At 39.2% G+C, this 26,933-nt stretch overlaps 1 protein-coding gene across 6 annotated transcripts in view; it reads left to right on the plus strand.

Moving 5' to 3' along the window:
* The window catches only part of SMAD1 (SMAD family member 1), an 82,008-nt gene that overhangs the window by 42,100 nt on the left and 12,975 nt on the right, over window positions 1-26,933 (plus strand). For all 6 annotated transcript variants that reach the window (XM_073017656.1, XM_007999902.3, XM_037992613.2 and 3 more), the window contains exons 3-4: window positions 20,693-20,950; window positions 23,475-23,591. In XM_073017656.1, coding sequence (XP_072873757.1) covers window positions 20,693-20,950; window positions 23,475-23,591 — 375 coding nt within the window. The remainder of the gene's footprint in view (window positions 1-20,692; window positions 20,951-23,474; window positions 23,592-26,933) is intronic.

Genomic DNA, 26,933 nt, shown 5'->3' on the forward strand with positions numbered 1-26,933 from the left:
GATCTTTGATGGTTTAAAGTCTGTTTTATCAGAGACTAGTATTGCAACCCCCGCTTTTTTTTGTTCTCCATTTGCTTGGTAAATCTTCCTCCATCCCTTTATTTTGAGCCTATGTATGTCTCTGCGTGTGAGATGGGTCTCCTGAATACAGCAGACTGATGGATCTTGACTCTTTATCCAGTTTGCCAGTCTGTGTCTTTTAATTGGAGCATTTAGTCCATTTACATTTAAGGTTAAGATTGTTATGTGTGAACTTGATCCTGCCATTATGATATTAACTGGTTATTTTGCTTGTTAGTTGATGCAGTTTCTTCCTAGCCTTGATGGTCTTTACATTTTGGCATGTTTTTGCAATGGCTGGTACCGGTTGTTCCTTTCCATGTTTAGTGCTTCCTTCAGGGTCTCTTGTAAGGCAGGCCTAGTGGTGACAAAATCTCTAAGCATTTGCTTATCTGTAAAGGATTTTATTTCTCCTTCACTTATGAAACTTAGTTTGGCTGGATATAAAATTCTGGGTTTAAAATTCTTTTCTTTAAGAATGTTGAATATTGGCCCCCACTCTCTTCTGGCTTGAAGAGTTTCTGCCGAGAGATCTGCTGTTAGTCTGATGGGCTTCCCTTTGTGGGTAACCCGACCTTTCTCTCTGGCTGCCCTTAAGATTTTTTCCTTCATTTCAACTTTGGTGAATCTGGCAATTATGTGTCTTGGAGTTGCTCTTCTCGAGGAATATCTTTGTGGCGTTCTCTGTATTTCCTGGATTTGAATGTTGGCCTGCCCTACTAGGTTGGGGAAGTTCTCCTGGATGATATCCTGAAGAGTGTTTTCCAACTTGGTTCCATTTTCCCCCTCACTTTCAGGCACCCCAATCAGACGTAGATTTGGTCTTTTTACATAATCCCATACTTCTTGCAGGCTTTGTTCATTTCTTTTTCTTCTTTTTTCTTTTGGTTTCTCTTCTCGCTTCATTTCATTCATTTGATCCTCCATCGCTGACATTCTTTCTTCCAGTTGATCGAGACGGTTACTGAAGCTTGTGCATTTGTCACGTATTTCTCGTGCCATGGTTTTCGTCTCTTTCATTTCGTTTGTGAGCTTCTCTGCATTAATTACTCTAGCCATCAATTCTTCCACTTTTTTTTCAAGATTTTTAGTTTCTTTGCGCTGGGTACGTAATTCCTCCTTTAGCTCTGAGAAATTTGATGGACTGAAGCCTTCTTCTCTCATCTCGTCGAAGTCATTCTCCGTCCAGCTTTGATCCGTTGCTGGCGATGAGCTGCGCTCCTTTGCCGGGGGAGATGCGCTCTTATTTTTTGAATTTCCAGCTTTTCTGCCCTGCTTTTTCCCCATCTTTGTGGTTTTATCTGCCTCTGGTCTTTGATGATGGTGATGTACTGATGGGGTTTTGGTGCAGGTGTCCTTCCTGTTTGATAGCTTTCCTTCTAACAGTCAGGATCCTCAGCTGTAGGTTGTAGCTGTAGGAGATGGCTTGAGGTACACTCCAGACCCTGTTTGCCTGGGTATCAGCAGCAGAGGCTGCAGAAGATAGAATATTTCTGAACAGCGAGTGTACCTGTCTGATTCTTGCTTTGGAAGCTTCCTCTCAGGGGTGTACTCCACCCTGTGAGGTGTGGTGTGTCAGACTGCCCCTAGTGGGGGATGTCTCCCAGTTAGGCTACTCAGGGGTCAGGGACCCACTTGAGCAGGGAGTCTGTCCCTTCTCAGATCTCAACCTCCGTGTTGGGAGATCCACTGCTCTCTTCAAAGCTGTCAGAGTCGTTTGCCTCTGCAGAGGTTTCTGCTGCTTTTATTTATCTGTGCCCTGTCCCCAGAGGTGGAGTCTACAGAAATACAAATTCTTAAACCCTTCCACAGACCTACAGTACTGAATCAGACTCTGGAGATGGGACCAGCCATCTTTGTTGTAACAAGTTCTCCAAGTGAAACTGATACTGCGAAAGTTTGAGAACCACTGGTTTAAGGTATCCAGGCAAGTCATTAAGTCCAATTGTCTAGATGAAGTTGTCTTGAATTCAGAAGAGATGCTAATGAGCTAGTCTTTTAAATCTTCCAGCATTTTTAATTTTACATGTTTGGATACAGATAGAAAACTGCTCTTTCCAAAATTTTCCTTCCGATATTCATTAAGATTAGCCCTCTGACAGAATGGGATAAGTTGTCTTTAAGTGGGTGGGGAAGTTGGAGAGAAGTCCATGCTTTTTGTTATTCGGCTCAGTGCAAGTTTTGGAATTGTTCTTTAGAGTATACTATCTCTATTTCTTTGACAAAAATAATATTATGGACTGGAGTAATTGTTGTTTTTCCTTAACCTATGTCATTTATTTTCTTATAAATAAAACAGCATAAAACAGTTAAAAAATGGTAGTGAGGAAAAACAAACTTATGGAAACATTTGCTACAACTTGTGTTTATTGTAGTTAACAATGACAAGTGTGCAAGGAGAAAAACCTTCCTTTTGTTGAAATTTGCTCCTTTGACCATTGCTGAAAAGTAGATCTTTGGGAAAGTAGAAAATGTTAGGAATTTCTTTTTCTGCAAATGTGTGAATACTTACAGGAAAGAGAAAGTTCCTGGAGCTTCTGAAGACTATGACCCTGCTGATGATTTAACAGGTGGACTATTTACTTGGACTTTTACTAGTCTTCAGAATCAAGGCTACTTATTAGTGGTTGAATTAAATGTAGGGTTTATTTTTTCTTACCAGAATAAATGCTGACAGTGGTTAAGCAAGTCATCTAACTCTGGTATTGAGAAGACCATTCAGTTGCTATCTTCTGCTATTAAAAATGCCTTAATGGAGATTACCTGCCATTGGCCTTTTTTTTTTTTAGTGTTTTTCACATGGTTCTTGAAAATTATCTTTTGCACTTTGAACTTCATCAGCTTAAAAGGGCATATTAAATCTGAGCTTGAAATTCTGAGATTTCAGTTTTGATCTTTAAGGTAACACCCTAGCATTCGCTTCCAGGTGCTTTCATTTTCAGCATGATGGCTGCCAGCTGTTTAAAATTCACGCAAAATCCTCGTCACCTGTTGACTGAATGCATGTTTTCACGCTTTGGCTGCCTCAGTCACTGTGTAATTCATGTCTTGGTAAATTTTACCTTTAAGAGAAAGTCTTAAAATTATAGAAATGAATGACATATTAGTTCCCACCAGGAGCCAAGAAGAGGAAAGAGGGGAAGGGGAGTGGGTATAGCCATAAAAGAGCAAAATGAGGGATCCTTGAGGTAATGGAAATTCCTGTATCTTGACTGTATCAATGTCAGTGTTCTGATTGTGATAATTTTGTAATATTCTGTGATAGTCTGTAATATTCTGATTCTGTTAAGTAGGATTTCTCTGTTATCCTTAAAACCGCATGTGAATCTACAATTATGTTGATTTAACAAATAGTTTTGCTTAAAAAAAAAGCAGCTAGTTCAGCTCACAGCTCACACTAGTGCTTTTTGTGCACTTTTCATTTTGTCACACAGAATATTAAAAAGACAAGAGTGGAGATGTAATAAAGTTAATATTTTTAAAAAACAGAAATGGGCCAGGCATGGTGGCTCACGCCTGTAATCCCAGCACTTTGAGAGGCCGAGGCGGGTGGATCACCTTAGGTTGAGAGTTCGAGACCAGCCTGACAAACATGGAGAAACCCCATCTCTACTAAAAAATACAAAATTAGGTGGACGTGGTGGTGCATGCCTGTAATTCCAGCTACTCAGGAGGCTGAGGCAGGAGAATCACTTGAACCTGGGAGGCAGAGGTTGTGGTGAGCTAAGATCACGTCATTGTACTCCAGCCTGGGCAACAAGAGTGAAACTCCGTCTCCAAAAAAAAAAGTGGAAAGCTTTAAAAAATGTCTTGCTTCACCACATTGTGAATGTATTTTTGTTTTTGTTTTTTGAGATGGAGTCTCGCCCTGTCGCCCAGGCTGGAGTGCAATGGCACAATCTCAGCTCACTGCAACCTCTGCCTTCCAGGTTCAAACGGTTCTCCTGCCTCAGCCTTCTGAGTAGCTGTGATTACAGATGCCTGCCACCATGCCCAGCTAATTTTTGTGTTTTTAGTAGAGACAGGGGTTTCACCTTGTTGGCCAGGCTGGTCTCGAACTCCTGACCTCATGATCCACCTGCCTCAGCCTCCCAAAATACTGGGATTACAGGCATGAGCCACCATGCCCGGCTGTGAATGTGTTTTTATGACATGTCTGTGTTAACAAAAACTTTCAGTCTAATTGAAGTTTTTTTTTAAGTTTTTAAATATTTGGGATTAATTAGCAATAATATTTACTATAAAAATAAGGCATTATGCCTTGTGTTCCTGTGTGTCTAAATTTGTTTTCATTCAGACATTTAAAGCACATGATAAACTCCTCAGGAACTGTGCCTGCCCCAGAAGGTCAGCATGTAATTACAGCACTGTATACTAAATTGAATAGAGGTGTGGACAGAGACTGCCACTAACTCTTACACACTGGATAGAGGCTACAGCTAACTCTTACACACCCAGGAGTAACCACAGAAAAGCTTGCTCACTCAACTCTGACACATACAACACATAGTGTTTCAACCTGTGTGGTGATGGAATATGTGTATGTTTCAGTGTAGAAAGGACTTAAATCAGTTTACAGGTAGACATACAATAAAATGGGAAAGAATTACTGATAAAATAGACCAAGGAAAACACAATGAAAGATCAAGACTAAGAAAAGCTAGCACAAAGGTGTTCCATAGGAGTTATACTATAATACATATATACTATGTATAGTTATATGTTTGTAATCCTAGTCTGCATGTTTTTTGTAATAGTTTTGGTGTGGGAGAGAGGTGTAGGTATTAATAGCTTGGAGATGAAGGAAGAAAGTTTTAAGAGTTAGGAGATACAAATCAGCTTTAAACTTGAAGGTTGGGTTCTGGGCAGAGCCACTGAGGCGGTTGCAGAGGCTTCCAGCAGGAGGGGTGCCTTAGGGTGGAGTGGGTGCCCCCTGATTTTTGCAGTTTCTCTTCCACAGTCCTCTCAGGGCTCCAGTCTTCAGTTTACATGGAAGTTATTTTTTGGCTTTTTGTTTTGGTTTGGTTTTTTGAGACAAGATCTGGCCCTGTTGCCCAGGCTGGAGTGCAGTCGTGCAGTCATAGCTCACTGCAGCCTTGAACTCCTGACTTCAAGGGATTCTCCCACTTCAGCTTCTCAAAGTTCTGGGATTACAGGCATGAACTACCATGCTCAGCCTGGAAGTTCTTTTTTGAAAAAGGACAAGGTCACTACTTAGGTTTCTATCCCCACAGCCAAGTAGACATGGAGATAAGACAGTGAACCCTCTCCAGGATTTTATCATTGGCATTGGCTTATGGTTAATTTTTTCGTTTTCATCTATAATATTACTAGAAACAGATGAAATAATATAGTCATGAGTAGGATTTTATACCCAGATCTTTTAGTGGATTCGTGTTAAATCCTAGGCAAAATGTGAAGCTTGTTATTTTAATTTTTTTTCTTTTCTGAGCAACTGTTCTTAAATGCATTATTTGTGGCATTTGTTTTCGGTTATTAATAGATGAATAGATACTGTTTCAGCCATTACTTTATGTTACTTTTACATAAATTGTAAAAGTACATAAATTATTATACATGGATGGAAGCAGACATCTAGACAACTACAATGTTATTTGTTTCTGGGCAGAATTTTTCTATCGCCAAATCTACTTTAATTTGAAATTTTAAGACGGTAGTCTAGAGATCATACAAAGTACCTTTCTCATACTTTTTGTTTCCTGATGTTTATCTTCTGCTTTATTATTTTTCTTCTTATTTTATTTCTTCAATATTAGGTGGGCAGAAGAAGATATTTTCCAATGTTTCAGATTCATTTAAAGTGCAGCTGTCTTCCACCCTCCATTGCTAGTTCATAGAGCAGAAAGAACACTGGCCAGCCAGCAACTGTTAAAAAGAAAACGGAAAAAAAAAGTGACTGAAAAAAACCAGCAATTTTGAAAACCATACAAAAACATTTGTCATAATATTTTAAATTAAAAGAAAAAAAACAGAATAATATTTCCAGGACTAGCTTTGGGTGAAATAATAATTGAGACCTTCTGAATTGTGCTTTTTGGCTTGTTATTCCCACATGTGGATCATCCTGAAACAATGACTTCTTGTAGGTTTGAGGAAGTTTTATATGTGGCTGGGGTTGGGAGGAGTCACAGGTGATTTGCCCCATGTGGGAGTGCCCTATGGCCTTGCTGGACACTTGGAAAAGGGAGAGAAATAGAACGGGATGGTCAGCTTATGTAATGATCTCAGGCTGATTAATTTGGTTTTACTTTCAACTTCTTTGGTGCCAGATATCAAAAGGCCAGAGAACAGACCAGAGATTGCTTTCTCTCAAATATATGTTCCATCCCCTTGCCATTTTCCCCTTAAAATGAAAATATTCTCTGGAAAGACTAAGCATCATGACTAATAAGCATAAATTAGCCAGATCATCAAACCTCTGCCCTGATATTTGAAAAAATGAGATTTGTTTGGGGAGGAGATGGGAAAGCAACAAGGGTTTATTTGTTTTGAAGAAGCAGAGCTGGAGGATTTGGAGCAGCTGTAGAGTGGATACCATGAGCACTGTGGTAAAAATCTGAGGGCTTGCAGAGTAGTAGAGCTAAAACCCCCACATTTTGTTAATTTGCCAGTTTGGCTGGGGATTGGTGTAGTTGTTTGATACTGGTGCTGAATCTAGTTTGAATGTCTGCATGCAGACTTGTTTCCCCTGGGTTTGGGCTGGGCTGGGCTGGGCTGGGCTGGGCTGGGCCGGGCCGGGCCTCCCCATGTAGATATCTCCCCGGAAGATAGAGAGATAATCACTTTCTGCTTACCCACTCCACTTTCCTAATTATCATTGCCCTCAGTCCTCAGCAGGATTTCTCTAGCACTGAAGCTTGACCATAATACTCAATTGCAGGTCTGCTCCACATAAAACTATGTAACTAGAGGTAAATGTAATTTCCTTGATAAAAGATCTGGGGTCTTGGAAACACGTTCTGTGGCTTAAATCAAGATTTAGGTCAGCAAAGGAGTGTTTGGCAATTTTCCTCCAGTTCTCTAAATTGTAATGTTCATGCTCTGGAATCTTAGCAGGTTTTAAAAATGGAAAACCGGGTTTATATTCTGCTATATCACTACCCTGGTTCTAAAACAGCTGTCCAAGAGATGCTGCTGTTCTTAGTTCTTTACTCTTTCGCATGAAAAAAGCCATTTCTTATCTAAATGGTGGCCTGGCGTGGTCTGGCTTCTGTGGTCGCACATCACCTTCACTTGACTAATTGCCCAGTTGCCTGACTGGGATGTTCACTGAGAATAAAGTAAAAGAAGAGTGATTGTATAAGGAGTATTTGGACAGCTTATTATAAACTAAAACATATAAATGATAACAGAGTGAAATTGCCTTGTATGTTTTTGCCTTTGTTTCCCTGTAGTTCCCCTATCAGTTCTAGCTCGCTAGCTTTGTGGCAGATTTTGCAGTATTTTTCATGTGTGACAATATCTTCCTTTGAGCACATGAGAAGTTTACCCAGGATATGGTGGTGTGCCTGACAGGTATTTAAGTAAGATGATCAAGTTGGGAGAAAAGTCGTGGATAAATGTCTATTCACATATAATTTACAGCTTTTAAATAGGAAAAATAATAGCTAATCTTAAAATGTTATTCAAGAGAAAACTGATGGGAGCATATCACAAAGACCTAGAGGCCAGCTTGTGACAAATCTGAGACAATTTGATCAACAGAGTAATTAAGGACAGAAGTGAATTATAAACTACTGGGAGAAAAACAGGAATCCATGCCGATGATGAATGGGGGAGAAGGAAAAGGCTCTTGCTCACAGTAGAATGCTGTTGCCGACCAGTAAATGTGGAGTTCTTTAGGATATTCTGGACAATAAGGCCATTTAAAGGAGATACTTATTTCTCTTTAGTAGTTAAAATATGGTGGGGAAGAATCTAGGGTTAGAAGGCCTGGACTGAATTTTGGCACTTGATAACTTTGACCTTGTGTTAGTCATTTGCCCTCTTTGAGCTTGTGTTTGCTAACTCATAAAATGGGGGAGTGGTTACATCCACTTTTCAGGTTGAGGATAAAATTAAAGCATGTGAAAAGGCTTTATGTACTAATACATTCTTGAAACGATATGACTGAAATAGTGATATAAGGAACATCACTTCTGTGTATCTTTCTTAGAATAGAAACAAAATTAGTAATGTAAGCAACTTTTCATTAAACAAATATTCAGAAAACGAATGATATTATTAGAATAAAAATATTAACAAAGTTAATGACTTTTTATGCTTCCTGTGTACTGGACACTGCTTATCACTTACCATCTATTCTCATTTAATCCTAACCACCACTGCAGGAAGATGGTACCAGCGTGACTACTGAGATGTAGAATTTGAGTAAATTTTTCACATAACTTTTATCTGGAGAGGCAGGATTCAAATTAAAGCCTAACTGCAAAATGCATGCTGCTAACCACTGTACTGTACTGCTTCCCAAAAGAAGTCTTTTCTTTAATCAGTTTTCTCTCAACAAAAAGGAGGGGCATCCAGAGTTTTTGGTAGTAGAGAATGATCATATGTGCACCAGCTGCATGAGTTTTGGGCTACAAGTCCACATCTGCCCTTGAAGTGTTTATGGAGGCTTGTGTTTATTTCCCGTTGATCAGTAATTTTTTTGTTTTTGATACAGAATCCCACCCTGTCACCCTGACTGGAGTGCAGTGGTGCAATCTCGGCTCACTGCAACTTCCACCCCCCCCCCCACCCCTGCCCCTGCCCCGGGTTCAAGTGATTCTCCTGCCTCAGCCTCCCAAGTATCTGGGACTACAGACATGCACCACCACGCCTGGCTAATTTGTGTGTGTGTGTGTGTGTGTGTGTCTGTGTGTACACAGACACACACACACACACATATATATATTTTTTAAATGGAGTCTCACTCTGTCACCAGGGCTGGAGTGCAGTGGCAGAATCTTGGCCCACTGCAACCTCTACCTCCTGGGTTTAAGCGATTCTCCTGCCTCAGCCTCCTGAGTAGCTGGGATTACAGGCACCCGCCACTATGCATAGCTAATTTTTTGTATTTTTAGTAGAGATGGGATTTACCGTGTTGGCCAGGGTGGTCTTGAACTCCTAATCTCGTGATTTGCCCGCCTCAGCCTCCCAAAGTGCTGGGATTACAGGCGTAAGCCACTGCGCCCAGCCTAACTTTTGTATTTTTTAGTAGAGATGGGGGTTTCGCTATGTTGCCCAGGCTGGTCTTGAACTCCTGACCTCAAGTGATCCACCCACCTTGGCCTCCCAGAGTGCTAGGATTACGGGCATGAGCTACTGCACCTGACCATAATGTTCTTTATTAGATACCAAGTATCTCATTTTCATGGAATGTATTTAATTGCATCAAATATAAACTCAGAATGAGCTGAATATAATTAATTCAGCTGCAGTTACAAATTAAACAAAGATGCCTGGGTGACACCTGGGTTAGTCATTTACATATTGATAGTGCAATAGATGATTACACACCATAAGCTAACTGCTTTATATGTAGTGATGACTGTCACTGAGTGCTTATGGAACTTTGTTAAAACTAACGTGTGCAACATTGAGAGACACCATAGCATAGTGGCTAAGAACTTGGATTGCAGTGCCAGGCTGCCTAGGTTTGAATCCTGTCTCCCCTGGTTATTGGTGATATATTCTCTATCTCATTCTCTGTATCTCATTTTCCACTTTTATAAAGTAGGGGTAATGTAGTGCCTAGGATCAGAGTTGTTACGAGGATTAAATGGGTTAATATCTGGTACAACTTGGTATATGGCACTTGGTACACACATGTATAAGCACCATATTAAAAGAAAATCTGAGAGTACTATTATTCCTATTTTACGATTAAAAGTGAGGTTTAAATAGTAAATTGCCCTAATTAATCGACTAGTAAATAAGCAGAATTTCCAATTTTGGAACTGAAAAACTAAAACCTGCTTTTGACTGTTATTATACTTCGTGTGTAGCTTTTGAAAGTATTTTTTTTCTCCTGATGTTTTTAGGTTATACCCTGAAGTTTTTTCCTACCTCTAACAACTTTCGAAGTCTCTAATAACATAGCACCTTCCTTCTGTGGAAGTAAAGCAAATAAGTACTTGGCAAAGGAAAGGAAGCTACTGGGGTGAAAGTAGGAAGAGAAAAGAGAGGGAACTAGGTTTAACAAACTGCTGAGTGCCACCATTCTTAATTCTCAGAGTGCTGTTAAGGGCTTGCTATCCCTTTGGGGAAACTGAGGTAAGAATTTATGTCACCTAAATTCATACAGCTAAGACCCTGGGCTATCTTGATCCCAACCCAGTGCTTTTTCCATGACACTATGCCTCTTGACCAAACAAACTGGACCCTATAAATTTTCTGTAAGCTTACTATAAGGCCATGCCAGCCTTTTCCATGTCATTTGGATTTATATCTGTATACTATCAAAGAACCAGGACCAACACTGTGTAGAGTTTTTTATAAGTGAAAGGGATGATCTCTAGAAATTTGACTTAAGATGAGAAAAACTGAAGTTCAAGTCCCACAGCTACTTAGAGACATAGATAGGGCCAGACACCTAGCTCTCTTGCAATGCATGTAGTAACCATTTGTCTTCCTGTACCTAGGCTCTGTTCACCCAAAATTGCTGAAGGTTTTGACTTGTTATATCTGGGATGAGGTATAAGAATCTGCCTTTTTACGTAAATCCGGGAGGCGGAGCTTGCAGTGAGCTGAGATCTGGTCACTGCACTCCAGCCTGGGCGACAGAGCGAGACTCCGTCTCAAAAAAAAAAAAAGAATCTGCCTTTTTAAATAAGTATCTAATTCAGGTGCAAGGAGTCTGAGGGCCGAACTTTGAGAAAGACTGGTTTATATGAACACTTATACTAGACAGGTCAGGAATAGCAATACAATTTACAAACATACAATAACTGAAAAAACATTCACTCAGGACTTACTAGGTGCCAGACACTGGCACCTATTTTCTTTCAAAAGAAAGTCAGTTCTACCCACAAAGGCATTACAGTCCAGGTGAAGTAAAGTCAAATTAGCAATAAAATGTTGCAGATGCTACAATGACAGTCTGTGTGGGGCACCCTGAGGCACAGGGAGGAATTCTTTTCTACCAGGGGTAAGTAGAAAGACCAGGAAAGGCACCATGGGAGTGCTGTTAGAACTGAGACTTGAAAATATGGCCAAGTGAGCAAAGGTGCAGAAGTATGAAACTAGCAGAGGAAAACTGCAAAAAGCCCCAAAGATAGGTTGGAGCAGGAATCTGAACTAGGTCATGGAGTCATAGCAGATGTTCTGTGGGTGCCCAGAAAAGGTATTTTTCAAGAAAATTATCTGTGGTATACAAAAAGAATCATTGGCCTGGCATTAGCTAGGAAGTTGGATTCTCAGAAGTTGAGTTAGATTTAGGTGATTTTTAGGTAAATTTAGTGGCTTTTAATGCTTGATGATATTACTGAATGAAATTCATGTCTCTATGTCAAATTATGTTCGTATGTTTGTCCTTTAATATATTTGTACTTGAGTAATTATACTCCCAGAAAGTAAATACTACAGTGTTGCTACCTTTAGGCAAAACTGTCATACCTTTTAAAAAGATCTTGGCCCCCAAAAAACAGAAAGATGGAAAGAGAATTTAAAAAACAACTTCCACAATCTCTTTCCAGTTTTATAGTACTGAGTGATTGTCTAGTGGTTGTGAGCAGACCTTGATTCACAACCTGACCCTCAATTAGCAGCTGTGTGACCTTGGATGGGTTACTTAGCTAGGCTGAGTCTGATCCTTCACCTGTAAAACGGAGATAGCTACTGTGAGGATTTAGTGATAGACACTTTTCCCAATGGGCAAGGACAGTGTCTGTCCTGTTGACTCATACCTGCAGTGCCCTGCATGATGGAGGCATATATGGTACCCAGCTAACCTTATGTTATAGACCCTCTGTATAACACCTCATCACCAATAAGCAGACCAAAAAAGTGCCACCACTGAGGGATTTAGGCTGTTATATATTTTCATTAAAATTTAACCTCTATTGAGGTTCCCAGAATCATTTCTTCAGCGTAGAGTCTCCCTGACATATCCTGAGGTAAGGAATTCTATTTCATAAATGTGTCTACTATTAATTTTAAGTGTTCTTACTCTTACCCTTTCCGGCACTTCCTACTTGAAGTGTCTCTGTTTAGAAGGTCACTGAACACACTCTACTGGGGACATCTGTCTCGTGTAGGCATCATATTGGGCACAGCTGCTCTGGCAGCTTGCCCTCCCTTTCTCACGAGAATTGCTGCAGCTGACTGGCTCTGGGGCCATTCTTGCCCTAACCCTGGGCCTTCTTTCTGCTTGTAGGTGGCCTCACTGAAATGTCCTGAGATTCAACTTACATGCCATCTGGTGCTGAGCTTTGAACATGACGAAGCTCCAGGTGTACATGAGCAGCATTCTTATCAATCAGAAGACTTGCAGAATTTAGAGCAGGAAGACCCTGTGGAGAGCAAGTTTCTTGCTGTTTTGTGTGAGGAAACTGAGTCCCTGAGACATTAAATGATTGGCTCAAAGTCACAAAGGTAGTTATGAGAGTCAGGACTAGAACTCAGGTGTCTTGACTCTAACCTAAATGCCTTCTCCACCTTGTCAAAACTAGAAAGCATTTCCGTACTGCCAGGTAACAGGTAGCTTGTGTCCATTACTTCTGTTTGGGCAAACATATATCAGAACTCTCTTGTGTGTTTAAAAAAGAAAAAAGCTGCTTTCTCACAAACATTTGGTGGGTGGGGATTTTTCAGACTTAGTCTCATTACTAGACTGCTTTACCACTGACAACTTGGTGATAGAATTTCAAGCAGTACTTCAAAATCTTAAAAAAGCTTTCACATCTAGAGTTTACAGGAATCCTTTCCAGAGCTCAGCTCCTCTCTACAATTTTAACTGTTCTTTTTCATTCTTTTCCTTGTACCTTAGCAACGCAGAAAAGCTGAGTGTAATAGCAGAATCACAAATATCTCTGAAACTTTTGCTTCCTGAAACATTCTTAGTTGGGTTTCCCTGTTGACTGGAAAAGGGATTTTATTTTTAACAGAGATGCACAGTTTGAAAAGCAGAATTAATGTCACTGAGAAAAGGCAGAAATCTGAAGATTTTTTTCTCCTTAGATAAAAGGAAAATAGATCAGGAAAAGAAGATAGCTTCAGCCTTTTAAAGATATAACACAATTAGAGATTTTCAAATGGGTGGAGAGGATTAGTGAAATCACCTAGGGGCCTTTTTTCAGAATACATTTGAGGGGTTGGGTTGGGAGACAAGATCTGGGTTTTTACTAGGGTTAGAGCTCCTAGGATACAAGAAGGCCATACATGGTCTGATTTTTAAATAACTCAAGAAATTCATGTGTACAAAGAACGATGTTTTAACATTGGGCACCTCTTTGAAAGCAGATTCTTATTCAAATTAACCAATAGGAGCAGCCCTTAAAGAGGGAAGTCCCACACTTTAGCCATATTTTGAAGTTACCAAGCAGGGTCACCTTAGTGCACTAAGAAAATGGTTCCCCAGAAAAGTCTATGTTCCCATATTTGTTTTCCATAAAATAGGAACAGTCCGAGACATAGAGCAAGTCAGAGGGAAACATTGCTCACCCTCTCCCTTCCTATTGGTGACCTGAGTTGGGCCTGCAGTTTGCAAATCCTTATTCTTTAGGCTGGTAAATCTCTCACCCAAGAAATGAGAATTGCACAAAGAAAGTGTGCTTAAGCATGAATAATTGAGTGTTTCTTCTTTCCTTTTCTCCTAATAGAAAACGTATTTTAATTATTCTTTACTGAAATCTTGCTGAAATGAAAGGAGCATGAAGTGGGGGTAGAGTGAGACATCTGGGAGAGAACCACAGCATTGTCCTTCAGGATTCCACACAGGGAGAGAGGCCTGGGCCTTGTTATTTTAGAGCAGCACGTGTGTGTAGGCTTAACCCAGCCTGACTAACTTCCATGTGTCTCCTCTCTGCTACATTAATACTTCTTTCTAGGGCTGGCAGCTGTTCCAGACCTGTCTCTCTACTTTCCTGAATTTAATTAGTCATTGCTTATAGTTAGTGTGAACATTTATTGTCCAAGCCAGGAGGCTTGAAATTGACAAGAGTCACCTATTACTAATTACTAATTGGACAACAGGTACAAATTGGGACTGTCCCAGGCAAGCCAGAACTTACAGACACCCTACTTATACAGTCTCTGGTGTGGCTGTAGTGGCTCATGCCTGTAATCCCAGTGCTTTGAGGGGCTGAGGCAGGAGGATAGCTTGAGACTAGGAGTTTGAGACCAGCCTGGGCAACACAGCAAGACTTTGTCTCTACAAAAAATAAAAATTAACTGTGCATGGTGGCGGGCACCTGTAGTCCTAGCTGCTCAGGAGGCTGAGTCAGGAGAATCGCTTGAACCCAAGAGTTACAGGCTGAATTGCTCTATGATCATGCCTGTGAATAGCCACAGCACTCCAGCCTGGGCAACATAGCAAGACCCCAGCTCTAAAAATAATAATAAAGTTGTTTTAAAAAAAACAAATAAGAGAAAGAAGTTTTTGTAAGTACTGCTGTGGACCATGTGGTAGTAATTACCAGCTAGAAGATACATTGGAGAAGAAGCCTCATTTAATCTCATTGAAAATAGCAACAACTTGATAAATTTAACAAGAAATGTACAAATCCTGTATGTAGTGTTGGGAACTGAGTTGCGTGCCCCAAAATTGATATATTGAAGCCCTAACCCCAAACACCATAGAATATGACTGTTTTTGGAGATAGGGCCTTTAAAAGAGGTAATTAAATTAAAATGAGACTGTGGGCATGGGCCCTAATGCAGTCTGACCGGGGTCTTTATAAGAGGGATGAAACATGCAGAGACATCAGGAGAAAAGACCGTGTGAGTACACCCTGAGAAGGCAGCTGTCTGCAAGCCAAGAAGAGAAGCCTCAGGGAAACCAACCTGCCAACACTTTGATTTTGGACTTCCAGCCTTCACAGCAACAGTGAGAAAATAAATTTCTGTTGTTTAAGCCGCCAGTCTGTGGTATTGTGTTACAGCAGTGCTAGCAACTAATACAGACAGTACTTGTAGAACACAAAAGTAGGCTTGAACAGACCTTCCTACATCTTCAGAAGGGCATTTCAGTATCATCAAGATATTAATCTTAATTTATGAATATAATGTGACCTCAATAAAAGTGTTAATAACTTTTTTTTTCTGGAAGTAAACAAGGTCATAACTGAAGTCATATGGAAAGCTTAAGCATGCAAACAAAACACTGCAAAGGAAGAACTGTGAGAGGGGCTGGCCCTATCAGCTATTAAAATCTCTATAAAGCCTTTATAATTAAAACAGAGTGGTACTGGGACACAGACTAGAACAGGATGAAATGTAGTGGAATTAAATGTCTGAAAGTAGACTCAAACATTTATGGAACTTTTTTTTTTTTAAGTGGCAACTCCAATCACTGGGTGAAAAATGGGCTTTTAATGAATGGTGTTGGGGTTAACTGGCTAACCATTTGGGGAAAGATAAAATTAGATCCATTCCTCATACCACAAATAAAACTAAACTCCAAAGGGATCACAGATCTGAATAAATTATGAAACTTTATGTGCACTAGAAGTATGCATGGATGAATTCCTCCTTATAACCTGGGTATAGGAGAAGACTTTCTAGGACTCAGAAATCCATATACAATAAAATAAAATGTTGATAAATGTGACTACCAAAAAATATACATAAGCAAAGTGAAAAGACAAATGATAATCGTAAAATATCCACAACATATATCACAGGCTAGTATCTCTAGTATGTGGTTTTTAATGAAGGGTGAAAATACCAAAAATGGGCAAAAGGCATAAGTCAGCAGTTCACAGAAAAAGATGGAAGAGCACTCTCTGAAATACATGAAAAGATTATCAACTTACTTTATAAGAGAAATGTAAATTAAAATTACACCAAAATGCCATTTCTCACCTATCAGGTTGTCAGGATTCAAAAGCTTGACAGACTCTATTCTGGAAGATGTGGGGAAAAGGCACTCCTGTGTAACAGTGCAAAATGGTGTAACCATTGGGAAGGAGTACTTGACAATCACAAAGTTATATATGCATTTACCCATTCACCCAGCATTTCCACATCTAGGAATTTGCCCTGAAGATACACCTTTGACAATGCTACCATATATATGCACAGTCATTGCAGTATTACATTCAGTATTACATTTTATGGCAAAATACTGTGAAATACCTAAATGGCCAGATACGGGAGATTGTTCAATGAACTTTAGTGTTATTATCTGTCAAACCACATGAGGAAGACCTCTGTGCACTAATATAAAGTTATTTCTCTTATATAGGTGAAAAAAGCAAAGTGCAAAAGAGCATGTATAGCAGGCTACCTTTCTTTTTAGCAGTAAAGACGAAATAAGAAAGCATCCATTTATCTGCTTGCTTTTTTCAAGAAGAAACACAGGATAAACCAGAAAAGGAAATAGGTGACCCTATGAGGATGTTAAAATTGGAGGACTAAGTTAGAAGGGACAGGGTAGGGAGTATATTGTTTTGACTTTAAAATCATGTTAATATTGTCTGTATTTACAAAGTAAAATTAAGTCAACAAGAATCAGAGAGGGAAATTCCTAAAACTAAGTGCAAACAGCAACAGATGTATTCAGATAAACTAACTGTGAAAGGGAGAAATTGAATAAAATTTCAAAGTAATAAAATAACACTGAAGAGGGGGATGAATCCAAGTAGATTTTAAATGAATTTGAATGAATCCAAGTACTTTGTATACCAAAAAAAAAAAAAAAAAAAATTAAAATAAACCCAAAACTAGGTTTATTTTATAATTTCTGAAACTTTTTCAGTGTATTGTAGAATTAAGCACATTAATAAATACTTTGATGTTGGTAGCCAAGGTTCTCACTGTTGAAGTAAGGAGATACAGATAGGAAATAGAGAAAGGCAAATGAAAACCCTGTGGAGTTGGCTTACACTTGAATGTAACAGCATAACCCAATTTCTAACACACACACACACACACACAGGGCTTAGAATCAGTGTGGCTCCAGTAGACATACAGAACACAGCCACATCCCAGATTTTGGTTTCTAAATACTATTCCTCACTAAAGGGAACCAGAGATTGCTAGACTGGTGGAAAGGGAAGGTAAGAGATAAGCCTGGAATGTCTTGTTCCAGAAATTAAGAAATATTCAAATAATTGGAACATGTTACAGAGGCACAAGGACTAGCTTGAACAGGCACCCAATGGCCAAATCTAAGACAATATCACCATCAAAATAAAGACAGTTATGGATTATAGCTCATTGATTAAGAATCCATGAAGCCATACTGATGACTATTATATGTAGGTATATAGACACAAGATAGAAAAGCATGTCCTCATATTAGAATTCTGACTAATAATTAAGGAATAATGGAGTTAAAATTCACCAGTTCACAACCATTATAGCAAAAATTTATTCAAGCAAAATGGATGCTAAATATAGGGAATAAAGCTTGATGAGGAACAGGATATTTACACAGTCTAGTGTCTCACTACTTATTAATTACAAAAGGAAAGACAGTAACTGGCTGCAGTGGAAGAAATGCACAATACCTTAACCAAGTGAGCAGGATTAAACCTCAAACAGGCAGACACATCGTGTGCTTTTGTGTGTATGAACTGAGAAGGGAATAATACCACTTACCTAGTAGTCTAACCAAAAATCTGAGAGTTTAATCACGGTGAAGCATTGGAGGGACCCAAATTGAGAAACAGTCTGTAAAATAACTGCCTGTATTCAAAAATGTCAGTAGCATGAAAGCAGGAAGGAAAAAAGATGCTGAAGAACTATTCCAGATTACAGGAGACTAAAGAAATAATGACAACAAAGTACAATATGTGATTCTACCTTAGGTCCTGTATCAGGAAGTTGCTACATAGGACATGGTTGAGACAGTTGACAGAGTTGGAATATGATTTTATATTAGATAAAATCAGCAGTGTTAAATGTCCCAAGTTTGATAACAAATGTGTATATGTAAGTTAATGTTCCTTTTGGGCGTTACTCTGAAATGCTTTAGGAAAAAGGGATATGTGTGTTACCTGCTCTTAGATAATTCAGAAGTGTATTTGTGTTCTGGGGCTGGGGGAGGGAGGAGAGAGAATGAGTGAGTTAATGTGGCAAGATGTTAAAAATTGGTGAATCTGGGTAAAGGATATTTGAGTGTTCTTTGTACTCTTGCAGTTTTCTGTAAGTTTGAAATTATTTCAAAATAAGTTACATTTTTTAAAGTTCATGAAGTTTTTATAACTTCCTCAAGCTGGAAACAACCCAAGCATTGGGTTGTTTTTCTTTTCCCCAACCCAAGTATTTATCAGCAGAAGACAAAATTGTATCATCAAATAAATTGTTGTTTATACACATAACAAGATGCTACACACACAACATTGGATGAATCTCACATTGTGAGGAACACGTATGCAGATTATCAACTTGGGGAGCAGAAATACATTGCCCTTTGCTGTGGCCATTGCAAAGGCTAGTTCTTCCTCCCTGACTACCCCCATCTGCAAGTAGTAGGAACAAGTAAGTCTCCAGTTCTAAAACTGTTAGGAAACAGGAACTGCTAAAACAGATGCTCCACTAAGTGTTAAGGTGGTGCAAAGTTACTGCAGTCTTTGCCATTAAATGCAAAAAGCACAATTATTTTTGCACCAACCTTAATGGACTCTGTGAGTGTGTTTTGGGAGGGAGGGGTCCTCTGAAGGATAGAGGACATTACAGATTGATTCTAGTTGCTGTATGGTGCTGCATTTGTGGGGAGGGGTTTAGGGGCCAATGTTTTCCCCCTTTTACGGGTAGAAATCGTAATTGAGACCATAGCTAGATGCCTGTAAAAGGCAAGCTGGGAAATGGCAACTCAAGTCACAGCAGCTAAAAGAAAAGGGAACGTTTATCGTTGCAAAGGTAATTGAAAGGAATTGGACTGTTTGGGAATATAAATTTTTATTGGCATTGGGGATCCCTTATCAGGAATGTTTCTTCAACAAAACAAAAGCATTTTATAGTTCAGATGACTATTGAAAGGTAGAAGAAGAAATTATGCTTTTAATGGTTTGGTTTGGGAAGATTCCATCACTGTACTAAAAAGAAAATACATTTATTATATACTCAAAAGATTTGTTCCTAAAGGATCAAATAGGGAAATAACAAATCTGATGCTATGGGATTATGTAGGAGTATGAAATGTAGCACATGAGAAATTTTAATACTTTTTAAAATACCTATTTTTATCTAAAAAGCAATGTTCAGTTCATAAAAAAGTGATAATCCAAGTGTTAAGAGCACTTTTTACGGTAGAAATGATATAAATTATGCATAGATTCCCTGGAAAGCCCTCAAAAGTCTGCTAAATTCCTATTGCCACCAAATATTGTTTCTTTGGGGAAATGTATTCTGATTCCTAACAACCAACAATAATCGTAAGTTTTAAATCTCTCCTCTCACGCAGTTTATAAAATGGGTTGCTTTTCTCTTTGCAGCTGAGGCCACGGGAGCTGGAGGGATTGCAAAGGCCTCTGTTAGAGCATCCATCTGGTGACCCTGGTAGGGAAACTTAAGATCTAACCCTAGGATCTGGCTGGGCTCTGTAACTGACTGTTAGCCAGCCCCACCTTTCTAGTATAATTATATTTATAGTGGCTTTGCTTCAGGAGGTTTCTGGAGGTTGATGACCATGCCAATTATTAACTCCTTAGGTTCCTAATATAGAGCATTTAGGAGTGACAGGAGTTGTTTTCTTTGCTTCTCAACAGGTCCCTGCCTGTTGGGCCACCTTTGTACCTTGAGTTTTCAGTTAGCAAAATGTGAATTGTATGACCTATTTCTTTCTTGACCTCCCAGGTGGTGGTAAGGATTCTTGAAAAGTGGGTAAGATCCTTAGAAAAAGGATGTTCATAAAGTGTGACTCCTAGGACAGGATTCAAGATAAATTCTGTCCCACAAAACGCCTCGTATTTTGTATAATTATCTTCATGGCATTTGAGTTTTCTACAGTTCACTGATTTTACCTCTTCAGCTCTATTTACTATGCTGCTTTTTTGTGTTAAAGTGAACTAGTGTGTCAGCTTAAAACACTTGTGGTGAATAATTCATATCATTCAATAAGCATTAACTCAAATGTGAAGTCTTACCAGCTGGGGCTGTGAAGTATAAATGTCAATGGTGATAAACAATTATGCTTTGGTTTTTAGTGAATGAAAAAATTAAGAATGAGAGAACCTTAACATTTGTAACCTAAAAGATTGTATTTTGCCAACTTTCCTTGGGCAATTTGTGAATACCACAAATCTCAGGCATAGGTCATCAGTGATTCTAAAGGGATTGTATTTGTTCCTGCATTTGTTCTTGAGGGTAAAATAGCTTTTCATTTGAATGATGCTTTTGAGTTGGCAGCAGGGCATGGAACAGATAATTTGTTGTTGCTTACAGATTATATTTTACTTTATTGTGATGTAATTATAGATCATCATTCTCATTTTTGCCCTTCTCTTTTTTCCCTTCCTTTTTCTAGTACTTCCTCCTGTGCTGGTTCCAAGACACAGCGAATATAATCCTCAGCACAGCCTCTTAGCTCAGTTCCGTAACTTAGGACAAAATGAGCCTCACATGCCACTCAACGCCACTTTTCCAGATTCTTTCCAGCAACCCAACAGCCACCCGTTTCCTCACTCTCCCAATAGCAGTTACCCAAACTCTCCTGGGAGCAGCAGCAGCACCTACCCTCACTCTCCCACCAGCTCAGACCCAGGAAGTCCTTTCCAGATGCCAGGTAGGTTGGAATGTTCAGTGATGTTCTGTGGTCACATCAGTGTTATCACAGTGTCATGGAAAAACTGGGTCAACCTGCAGTGGAGGGAGGTTTTCAGTCCTGGTATATGACATAGTGCTCTCGCACTTTTAGGATACAACTTTTGGAGAAAGGAGACCTCATAGCCAAGTAAGCAAATGTCTTATTTTATTTGTCAGGCACAGATGCTTGAATACGCTATATTTTTCCCTTGTTTTTTAAAAGGTTTTGAAACAGCTGCATCCTTCTGGGAGTGGCATAATTGTTACAGTCTTTACTCTTGATAAAAAGAAAAATAGTGTGTTACACACATTTGCTGTTATGAGAGCACAAGTTCAATTAGCATCGTTTTCATACATGGAAAAAATTCCTGTTGTAAGTGCAGCCTCAGAAAAGGTATTTCCTGAGGGATGATCCCACCCCCTACTTAATTAAATTCATTTAAATGATGGTGTAATCCCAAGAAATGTATACTTTAACAACAAAGGAATTACAACAGAAGTACTGGAAACCATCTGCTTGTTCAACTTAGTAAAGACAAAAAACAGTTATCCTCTTTTTTTAGACATAACTGATGGTGTAATAGTTATCAAAGTACCTGATTAATAAGGACATTATATATTTTGAAGTTGCAGGTTAATGAGCAAGCATCTCCAAAAAAAAAAAAGAGTGGCAGATTTCTTGCCAGTAGACCTTAAGAAGGATACCCTAAACAAAAATATACTTAATATCTATTAATGTTTTTGGAAGGGAAAAGGACTGGGCAAGTGTGTTTATTGGGCTGCTTGCAATGTTTTTAAGTAAATTTGAATTCAGCATCAGTGCTAGGCCTTCAAAAATTGAAAAGTGGTCCACATTTATATTGCTTCCTTTTATTTATGTATTTATTACTTTCTTTTATTTAAATCTTGTTTATTTCACGTTGCTTTGTCTGGTTTTCACTCCAAAGCTGTTTGGGATGAGAGTTGGGAGATAGACTAGTTTAAAAATTAAAGTAACTGGTGACTTCCTGTCTACCTCACTCCCTTCCTCCTCACCACTAACCTGTATGATGGGCAGGTTAGTGGCGAAGAGATACATTTCAGAAGACTTTTGAGCAGTGACGGCAGCCCAGAGTGGCCACAAGATTGAATTAAAGGTTATTGCTTGAATTTACACTTTGTCCCTAGATGTCAGAGATTAAGGCACAGGCCAAGTAACGGAAATATGGAAAACAGTTGCAAGGGACGGGAGGAGGTGCTTGTAGGAATAGTAGAATAGTATCAAGAATTATCGGGTCCCTCTTGGTTGTGCTGATGCCACAGGTTGCCAATGAAATTTTCACCAGCTTCTTGGCAGAAATTCATTGACTTGGGCTCAGAGGAGGCTCTTTGTCTTTGTTCCTGGCTTGAGATAAAGCCGAGTCAGGCTTACAGCTGCAGGGAAGAGGCTGAAATAAAAGAAGCTGGAGAAAGGGCAAAAGAGGCATCCAGAGAAGATCCCAGTGGTCCTGTCTCAGTACTATGAGTCGTTGCTTGTTAGCAGCTGGATGTGAAGTTACTGGGTTATGATTCAGCTGGAGAGTGAGTCTTGGAAATCACTGGGGCTTTCTGAAGGAACAGCATGAGTTATGTGTATTTGACAGTTGCTCTGAGTGGTCTCAATTACTTATCCAAGCATTCGCGATTCCCTCAGGTAAAATTTTGTCTCCAAGACTGTGTCACGTATGCTAGATGGGCTCATGATAGCTAGTGAGGAACTTGCTTTTGGATGGAAGAGGATTATTTGTGAGAAGCCTATACCCTTTGTTTTATATTAAGAAAATGCAAGACTTGTGTTAGTGTTCTTTGTTTAAAAAATCATGTTTGCCTCTTATTTACCAGAAGAAACATATATGTAAATTCTGAAATAGAAGATAGCTGTGACAAACTGATTCATTTTCTATTACTCTGTTGCTAGAGGTTTTAAATCTAGTGATCATTTAAATGGGTAGGGAGAATGTGGTCCTAACAGATTCCCTAAAGTCCTGGAAAATTAACAGTTTAAATCAGTAGGCTGTAATGAAACTCAGTTGGTAAATTTTCTAAAAGTCTAGAGATTTAATGCAAAAGACCCTGAAGCTCCTTTTCTTAAGAAGTCCATTGAAGCTTTCAGAGGTTTTCCATCTACCAGTGAAACTGAAATGCAGAGGTTCTCTCAAAGCAGATTATATTAAAGTGTGCTTAAAATACTCTTCTGATTGCTTTTAAACAGCATGATCCTGGATAGGCAAACAGCTTCTAGAACTGGCATATAGTATAATACTTTTCCTCCCACTGAATTTTGACAAAAATGTGTATGATTGTGGCATGGTTAATACTTTTCAGAAATTGTACATCAAGGCCAGTGCCTGTAGCCTTTAGTCTTTTAATGGGGAGATTGAAATGGCAACTTGATCTCTTAAGAATTTCAGTACAGAAGGGGATATGTGTTTTGAGCGTGTATGTTTACTAAGGGTTAAGAAATAACTTCTTTAAAAACTTCGTAGCTGATACGCCCCCACCTGCTTACCTGCCTCCTGAAGACCCCATGACCCAGGATGGCTCCCAGCCGATGGACACAAACATGATGGCGCCTCCCCTGCCCTCAGAAATCAACAGAGGAGGTAAAACTAATTGTTACCTGTTCCCTTTCTTAGAGTCTAAAGTTTGTCCAGATGTTACTTTCTCTCACAAATTGTTGTTAGTCTTTAAAAAGAGAGCTATTTGAGAAAAATAGAGCCCAGTGGTAAGAGAAGCTCAGTAGAATTCCTGGATAACAGGTAAGTCTTTCATTTAAAGAACAGATACACTGACTTGACTAATGAAGACCTGAGAATAATTTTGCAGTTGTCTGTTTAGATCTTTAATACTTAATCATTTTTAACTGATGATGAATTTTTTTTTTTTTTTTTTTTTGAGATGGAGTTTTGTTCAGGTCGCTCAGGCTGGAGTGCAATGGCGCAATCTTGGCTCACTGCAACCTCCACCCGTGGGTTCAAGTGATTCTCCTGCCTCAGCCTCCTGAGTTGCTGGGATTACAGGTGCACACCACCACACCCAGCTAATTTTTGTATTTTTAGTAGAGATGGGGTTTCACCATGTTGGCCAGGCTGGTCATGAACTCCTGACCTCAGGTGATCCGCCCACCTTGGCCTCCCGAAGTGATGTGATTATAGGCGTGAGCCACCACACCCAGCCAAAAAGAGTATTTTTAAATGAACAAAATGGTATATAGAAACCATAAGTATAACAGAACTAAAGTAGAGTTTTCACTGGTGATTTCCAAAGTTGGAAGTTGGTATAACTGGACTGTCCAAAGGCCTTCTTCTGTAATTAGGATAGATACTCATAAACCCCATCTATTTTTCAGCCCTTTTATGTCTGTCACTACAACTGGAACAAACTAATAGAATTTCTTTCTTGCTGTTTGTTTCTAACTTTGTTACTGAAAGAAATTGAGGCACAAGTTTTTCCCCTTCTCAGCCTGAAGAACTTGCAGGCAGAAATGAAAATTTCTTCCCCCTCTAGTAACGGGCAGGTCTTTGATTCCACCACTGTATTGTCCTTAGCAGTGACCGGGTGGAGGACGCCGTCACTCTTCCAGCCCTGCATAGGCAAGTGGCATAGACTTAAGTGAGCAGAGAAGTCAGGTAAATAAGTTTGGTAGACTCTCTGAGAATCTGTTAGAATCCACAGCCACACTAGCAAATAAAACTGTTCCTAAGTAACGTCTCATGAAGGAAAGTGCTTCGCTGCTGCACTCAACACATGGCATGGGCCATGCAATTTATGTAATGTTTATGCAAATTGAAGTTAAAGTGCAGTTTGGTTACTAGGTATGTCTTACTTCATTCATAGTGCTTTTTTATTAAAATAGGAGATACTTATTTAAATAGGAGTTGCTAATATTTTTAAGTACTTAAAATTGATTTTGTCTCTATGATACATTATACAGTCGTAACTGCCTGTCATTATACATTTATCCAAACCCACAGGATGTACACCACTGTGAGTGAACCCTGATGTAAACTGTAGACTTTGGGTGTAGGTCTGTAGGATGAATGTTGGTTCATCAGTTACAACAAATGTGCCACTCTGGTGGGGGATATTAATAATGGGGGAGGCTAGGAAGGTGTGGGGGTGGGGGACATATGGAAAATCACTCTATCATATACTCAACTTTGCTGTGAATGTAAAACTGCTCTAAACATCGATTTAAAAATTGGTGATGAAGGCTGGGTGTGGTGGCTCACGCCTGTAATCCCTAGCACTTTAGGAGGCTGAGGCAGGTGGATCACCTGAGGTCAGGAGTTTGAGACCAGCCTGGCCAACATGGTGAAACCCTATCTCTACTACAGATACAAAAATTAGCTGGGTGTGGTGGCGGGTGCCTGTTGTCCTAGCTACTTGGGAGGCTGAGGCAGGAGAATCACTTGAACCCAGGAGGCAGAGGTTGCAGTGAGCCGAGATCACACCGTTACACTCCAGCCTGGGCAACAAGAGCAAAACTCAGTTCCCCCCCCCAAAAAAAAAAAAATTGGTGATGAACTCAAAGGACCTTTCTTGGATATACAGTGTCATCAATTGGAATGTACACTGTTTTAATCAATATGATTTTTAAATCTTTTTTATTACCTCTGTGTTTTATGGTTCCTCATTATCTCTTAAACATCTTATCAAACATAATTCTTTGTCAATGAACACTCTGGTTGGGGGAAATAACCCTTATCTCACACATCTGTGGAATTTATATTTGGAGACCAGGATACCAGCGGAGAATAGGCACAGTACCACACTATTAGGAGCATGTGGACCCAGTAACTATTATTGCTAAACCCAAAATGTCTGATTTCAGGAAACAGATCTTTAAATTGCTTTAAGATTTTTTTCATTTAAATAGCTTTAAATATTTTTTTTCTTTATAGTTTATAGTCAGTATTTTCAGGAGGAAGGAATGTTGGCCATTTTTTTTCTTCCCTGCCTTTTTTTTTTTTTTTTTTTTTTTTACACTTCTTTTTAACCTTTGGTGATTTTCCTAGAGCAGGGGTCAACAAACTACAGCCCACAGGCCAGTTCGGCCTGCTATCTGTTTTTGTGAATAAAGCGTTATTGGGCCACAGCTGTATTCATTCATTACATATTGTCTATGACTGCTTCTGTGTTACAAGGGGAGAACTGGATAGTTGTGATAAAGATTATACAGTCCACAAAATCTTTCTGGCCTTTCACAGAAAGAATTTATCAACCTCTGACCTAGATGAATAGTATTTTGAAGTATCCTGATAGCTGATAAAAGCCTTCTGTTAATAATGTTGCAGTCTGCTTTAAGATTTGGCACTTGTAAATCACTAAAGTTTTGCTCTTTGGATTATGGCAAATTGACGTGGTAGAGTTGCTTAGCAAGCAGGGAAGATAGTGTATGTTTTTAGCTAACTACTTACATATATAAAGCAGCTAACTTACATGTGGGTTTTTTAATGAGTATTTTCCTTGGTTTTTTTTTTTTTTCTTGTATGTGTGTGGTGTGTGTTGTTGTTTTTGTTTTGTTTTGTTTTTTACCAATTTCTAAAAGTGCATTTTAGTATTTGTGGAATTTGATGTTAAGAACACAGAGGTGTTTCTCCCTTAGCAGTTATAGTCTGGGCTTCTGATGTGGACTTTCTTTCTTTTCTTTCTCTTATTATTGTACACCCAAGACTTCAAAACCTCAGATCATTATATTATTGGTATGCTGGAAATATATGGTTTGTATTCCTGGAATCTCTAAAGCAGTGGTACTAGAGGTTTTACTACAGAAGGAATTCATCTTTAAAACCTTTTAGTTGCAAATGTTTAGAACCATGTTCTGTTTGGAGATTTGTTAGTCTTAAGAGATTTGACTTAACAAGCTGCATCCTGTCAGTAAAGTTGGGTAATTTCCATTGTTGGCCCATTCTGGGAATGGAGAGACAAAACACACCTGCTCT

Source organism: Chlorocebus sabaeus, chromosome 7 (assembly GCF_047675955.1).
Source record: "Chlorocebus sabaeus isolate Y175 chromosome 7, mChlSab1.0.hap1, whole genome shotgun sequence".
NCBI classification, from domain to species: domain Eukaryota; kingdom Metazoa; phylum Chordata; class Mammalia; order Primates; family Cercopithecidae; genus Chlorocebus; species Chlorocebus sabaeus.